Genomic DNA, 5,757 nt, shown 5'->3' with positions numbered 1-5,757 from the left:
GGGGGGGGGGTCACTCAACCATTTTCGTTGATCCTCAAATCTGGGTTACAGAGCCTGATCATTCCATATTAAATTTATCAGGTACAACAGCCAGAAGATATTTGTTTCTTGATTATTTTAATGATAAAAGGATGTTGGGGTTGTGTGATGCCAAACCAACAAAGATTCTTGTAGTGAAGAGAACAGGTGATGTAGTGACCCCTCACATAGGAGGGTATCATTGTCTAATTGACCAATTCAGAAATATATGATTCACTCAGCCTCCTACCATCATACCCTCTTTCTCATTTTATCTCTCTTTTACCACCCCTTCACTCCCAATCATCCTAGCTCTTCTCTATCACCATCTCACTCTGCCAAGACTGAGGCAACCCTCTTGTATTAAAGAGCAACCGAATGGAGGCAAAGTAGGAGTGAAATGAGATGATTTGGTGTGGCTGACTGGACATTCAGCCTGTTTGGGAGACAGCAGTATGCTTTGGAGCAGGAGGCAAATACACATGTGCATGCACATGCTGAAACCTACATAAATATAACAATTAGAAAATGGAGGATAATATGCTGAACCCAACTACTTGCAGACAATGTATCCCGTTGAATTCATAGCAAAAATGACAAAAAAAGAAAGAACCAAAGCACAGGTGTCTATGGCAGACTATGTTATTTTGCCAACCTGGTTTACATATAGAAGTACAAAGTACATAAGGAATTAGAGGATGAACAGAAGTTTAATCTTACAGCTGTTTCGGCCTAGTTTTAGCAAGCCCCATTCTATCCGAATATTCCTTGCCGGAGTGATTATCGGATGACATTTTGAAATGGGGTTACATGCCCGAACCGCTAGGCCTCTTCAGAGATTCACAAAGGGTTTCATACAAATGTAGAGCAAGAAGTAAAAACAGAGGTGTGGTAGAAACCAGAAGAAAAACAACAGCAAAAATAAATATATATTCTCATCTATATTCTGATACTTGTCCCCTGTGAGTTTGCCTGGCACTTTGCCACCTTCTCTATCCTGCTGTCTCCCACTATCTCTCTCTCTCCTTCTCCTGCACTTACCTCAGGTTGGGTAACCATGTATCTCCTCTGCGACAGCACACTTGTTTCTGTCCTCATTCCTGATCTCTCTCTCCCCACTCTCCCGGCTGGGTAACTTTATACATCTTCTACAGCGAGACACCTGTTTCTGTCTCTCTGTCTCACTGTAATCTTTCATCATCAAAAAACAAGATCTCCTCCTCCAATGCCCCTTCCCCTTTCAAAAGAGATTTTGTCTTGCAGGTTACTTGGTGACCCTGTCAGTGCAGGTGCCACTTAAAAAGCATCCAGTCCACACTGTAAAGTGGTTGGCCAGCTCCTGTCAAAGCATGGAAGCCTGGTGCTGGAGTGGTTGTGTAGTAGTAGTAGTAGTAAGTTTGCTTCCCAACTACGTGGCTCTGGGTTCAGTCCCACTGCATGGCACCTTTGGCAAATGTCTTCTACTATAGCCTTGGGCTGACCAAATCCTTGTGAGTGGATTTGGTAGACGGAAACTGAAAGAAGCCCATTGTGTGTGTGTGCGTCTGTCCCCCCTACTCTCCACTGCTTGACAACCAGTGTTGGTGTGTTTATGTCCCTGGAACGTAGTGGTTCAACAAAAGAAGCTGACAGAATAAGTACCAGACTTAAAAAAAAAATACAGAGGTTAATTTGCCCCACTAAACGCTACAAGGTAGTGCCCCAGCATGACCGCAGTCTTATGACTGAAATAAATAAAGGAGTAAAAGAATAAGAGAGGGAGAGATTAAGATATCTGATGTCAAGTAAGTCAGCATCTAATCAGTGATCCACGACTGATGCGGGATAAGAGGAGAGAGAGAGAGTTGCTGGGGACACGACATGTCTGAAGCACAACAGAACGTCGTCAATGCATTCGCTCTCATGAAATGGTTGGTAATAAGAGAGGCATTGAAGGGGGGGGTGGGGGGTGGCCATGCTAAATATGGAAGATAGTACAAGAGACAAGGTCCTCCAGCCCTGAAGGAAGGCAGCAATGCAAGAACTGACTTGTGCAGCCAAGGCTAGCTTTTAGCTTTTACTTGTTTCAGTCATTAGACTGCGGCCATGCTGGGGCACCATCTTGAAGAATTTTAAGTGGAACAAGCCAACCCCCAGCACTCTTTTTTTCAAGCCTGGTACTTATTCTATTGGTCTGTTTTGCCAAACTGCTCAGTTATGGGAATGTAAACAAACCAACACACAAATAATTATAGATATAAATATACACAACAGGCTTCTTTCAGTTTCTGTCAAGGCTTTGGTCAGCACTAGGCTATAGAAGACACTTCCCTAAGGTGCTGTACAGTGGGATTGAACCCAGGACGATGTGGTTGGGAAGCAAGTTTATTACCACTCAGCCAGGCCTGCAAAGTGAATGTAAAATGATGAAGAGGCTGTTATGTAATGTTATGATGAGCTTACAATGGAAGTATCCAGGGAGAGACTAGTTTCCAACAGAAAAGAAGCTCTGGAAACCATTAATGAGAAGCTTTTCCCTAAATAGTCAGAGCCTTTCTTCTCTTTCGCCTCCTTATCTGTTCTTTTTCTGTCTGGCAAATTCCATGGCAACCTCACTAATGTTGGTACCATGGGAAAAAAAACTCACCACACCTCTGTAAGTGGTGGTATGAAAAAGCCATCAGTCCACATTATACAGTGGTTGGCATTGGGAAGGGCATCCAGCTGTAAAAACCATGCCAGAACAGACATTTTAGCTTGAAACAGCCCCACTGCTTGCCAGCCCCCCAGTCAAACCATCAAATCCATGCCAGCATGGAAGGTGGATGTTTGATGATGATGATGATGACGGCATGATAATTAAAGACTTACCTTCTTGAATTCTTTATAGTAACATTTCAAAGAATTTTCAACAGATCTTTTTGGCTCTTTATATTCACGATCTGCTAAAATTTTGTAGACTTCAGACAGACCTTGCGGCTGAAAACAGTAAAGAAGATGTATGCAGTGTTGAGGAATTCACAAACAACAAGAAGTCTTCAGTCAAACCTGGCAAGTTGCAATCCAGCAGGAATTGTTTTGGCTTCATATGTGTCTGTTAACCAGGGAGGAACTTCCAGAAGCACCAGGTCTTGCACAAAGCAATTCCTGTTTGAATGTCACAAGTAGATTCTTACAATAAACAATTCCATGAACAGAACCCTAAAAGATTACATAATCAATAGTAGTAGTACATATGGGGGGGGGGGGGCACGCATGTGCTGTAACAATGCATCGCTGCATCCACCGTTTGTTGGTGACTCCCTACAACTTGTGGTTGATGATGCCTCTGCACCACTCAGGCGACCACCCTCCAACCCATGGGTCTGATTTTGGGTAGACCCTGCTGGTGAGGGTGTCATGATGCTAGAGAGCAAATCCTACCCCAATCTCTTCCAGTTGTCTTTTACAGACGAAACGTTGGGTCTCTTCTTTGGCATGCCAGTCCCCACCCAGCACAGAATCAGTAATTCCTTGCATAGTTGCGGTGAGGTTGGCCTCGTCATTGGCTTTATCATGCATCCAAGAATTCAGTTTCTTCTTTGCTTCCCTTATTCCTTTATGGTGATGCTGCTGATGACTCTGTAGACCAATTCTTGTGTAGAGGAGTCGATGGCATTGGCTGCATGGCAATGTCGGTGGAGGACGAGATTGATTTTGTCAAGCCCTTCTCTCCTGTCATTTGATTTCAGCAGTCAGTGTTGTTCAATCTATGGACATAAATACTTAATACACTCAATTGTAGATCAAAGTGGTTGAATATTCCATAGGCAAACGTCTACCCTTTACATAATTGGCCTGACACTGTGTGTCATTAGAATGGCCTTTTCCATTCTGGATTCAGTTCATTTGCTGGGCCCATGTTCAGGTACTCTCAACCTAATTTTAGAAGAAGCCTTCAACATCCAGATTATTCTGCCCAAAGTAATGCTAATTTACACTTGATGGATATTTGTCCTCATCTTGTTTGTTTTTAAATGCAACATTTCGGCTGATATACCCTCCAGCCTTCATCAGGTGTCTTGGAGAAATTTCAAACCTGGGTTCTCATTCCTAAGGTATTTTTTAAAAATTTCCCCAAGACACCTGATGAAGGCTGGAGGGTACATCAGCCGAAACGTATTGACAACAAACAAGATGAGGACAAATATTCGTCAAATGTAAATAATGTACATAATTCCTGATCTCTTAAATATAGAACTGTAATACTTATCTGTTGACACTGTTTTTGAATCAACCATGAAATATCTCGTAGCTTTGAGATTTCAAAGATGTGACTGTTTTGTAGGGTAAGCTAAAGAGGCCAGATCTGGCCAGTTAGAACATGAAACAGGTAGAATATTTTGGCTTGATATGGTCGGTTTAAATGCTAAAGGGCTAAAAAGCCACACAGCAGTGGAGTGAACCCAGCATCTCATGATTGAGAAGTAAACTAGTGGGACACACCCACACCTGTAGATATTTGTTTCCAGACATACAAGAACGGTTTCGTAAAGAAATTAGGAAAGAAAATGAATTGTATTTGTGTAATTCTCAACATGACTTTTATTTCGATTAATGAAAGAAATGAAGTATGAATCGTCTAACATGGCATAAAATTTACATAAATATTCAACTTACCCTGTAAACTACTTCTTGTGGATTCTGCTTGACTTTGGCAGAAATTTCTGGAAGATTTCTTGCTTTATTTACAAGTTGTTCTCGTTCCGCCTGTCTTTTCTCTTCTTTGGCAACTCGCATCTGGTAAATAGTCACAACAAATGGTCAAAATAATGCTGACAACTTCTTCGCAAAGAATATATGTCATCACATCAAATCACAACATCTCCATGAGAGAACCACAAAATTACAATTGTGAGTGTAGATTACTGACAAAATTAATCAAACGTACCTGTTCCCTCCATTCCACAGCTTGTTTCAGAACCGTTTCTTTGAAAGGCAGACTGTTAGGAATTCCTATATCTTTCTTTTTCTCTGAAATATAAGAGAAATATACATTTTGACAATTTCAACAATATGCGGCCAGGTTATCATCATCATCATTTAACGTCCACCTTCCATGCTGACATGGGTCGGATGGTTTGACAGGAGCCGGCCAGGTAGAAGACTACACCAAGCTACTGTGTCTGTTTTGTTTATTTAATTTCCCAGTAAGACCCACCTAAAATGCCAATACCTGGAACCTTCTTCTTAGACCCTCTTAACTATTTCTCTTTTAATTTCATTACATTTTCCAAAAAGTGTTTTTGTTGCTGTTGTTTGCAGCTGAGAATTGGAACTAAGCACTCTTCTGTATGAGAAACAAAGTTTAGCCTCATTCTAGAGAGAGGTTCCTGTTTGCACAAAGTATTTTTACTTTTTGGGTTTCATTGCCAGATGAATGTGAATACCCGTCAGAGTGTAAGTATCTTGAGAGAAAAGCTGAACATTAGAAGCATCAGTTGTGGTGTGCAAGAGAGACGATTGCGCTGGTATGGACATGTGGTGAGAATGGATGAGGATAGCTGCGTGAAAAAGTGCCACACCCTAACAGTTGAGGGAACCCGTGGAAGAGGTAGGCCCAGGAAAACCTGGGCTGAGGTGGTGAGGCAAGACCTTCGTACATTGGGCCTCACTGAGGCGATGCCTACTGACCGAGACCTTTGGAAATGTGCTGTGCGTGAGAAGACCCAGCAAGCCAAGTAAGATCGTTGCCAGTGCCCCTGGACTGGCTTGTGCGGG

At 42.2% G+C, this 5,757-nt stretch overlaps 1 protein-coding gene across 1 annotated transcript in view; it reads right to left on the bottom strand.

Moving 5' to 3' along the window:
- The window catches only part of LOC106881136 (guanine nucleotide-binding protein-like 3 homolog), a 31,196-nt gene that overhangs the window by 18,434 nt on the left and 7,005 nt on the right, over positions 1-5,757 (bottom strand). Inside the window, exons 4-6 of the mRNA XM_014931408.2 lie at positions 4,928-5,010; positions 4,657-4,776; positions 2,869-2,976 (exon numbers count right to left, since the gene is read on the bottom strand). Of these exons, the coding sequence (XP_014786894.1) occupies positions 2,869-2,976; positions 4,657-4,776; positions 4,928-5,010 (311 nt within the window). The remainder of the gene's footprint in view (positions 1-2,868; positions 2,977-4,656; positions 4,777-4,927; positions 5,011-5,757) is intronic.

This window comes from Octopus bimaculoides, chromosome 1, assembly GCF_001194135.2.
Source record: "Octopus bimaculoides isolate UCB-OBI-ISO-001 chromosome 1, ASM119413v2, whole genome shotgun sequence".
Taxonomy (NCBI): Eukaryota; Metazoa; Mollusca; class Cephalopoda; order Octopoda; family Octopodidae; genus Octopus; species Octopus bimaculoides.
This window is presented reverse-complemented; position numbering and strand designations above follow the sequence as displayed.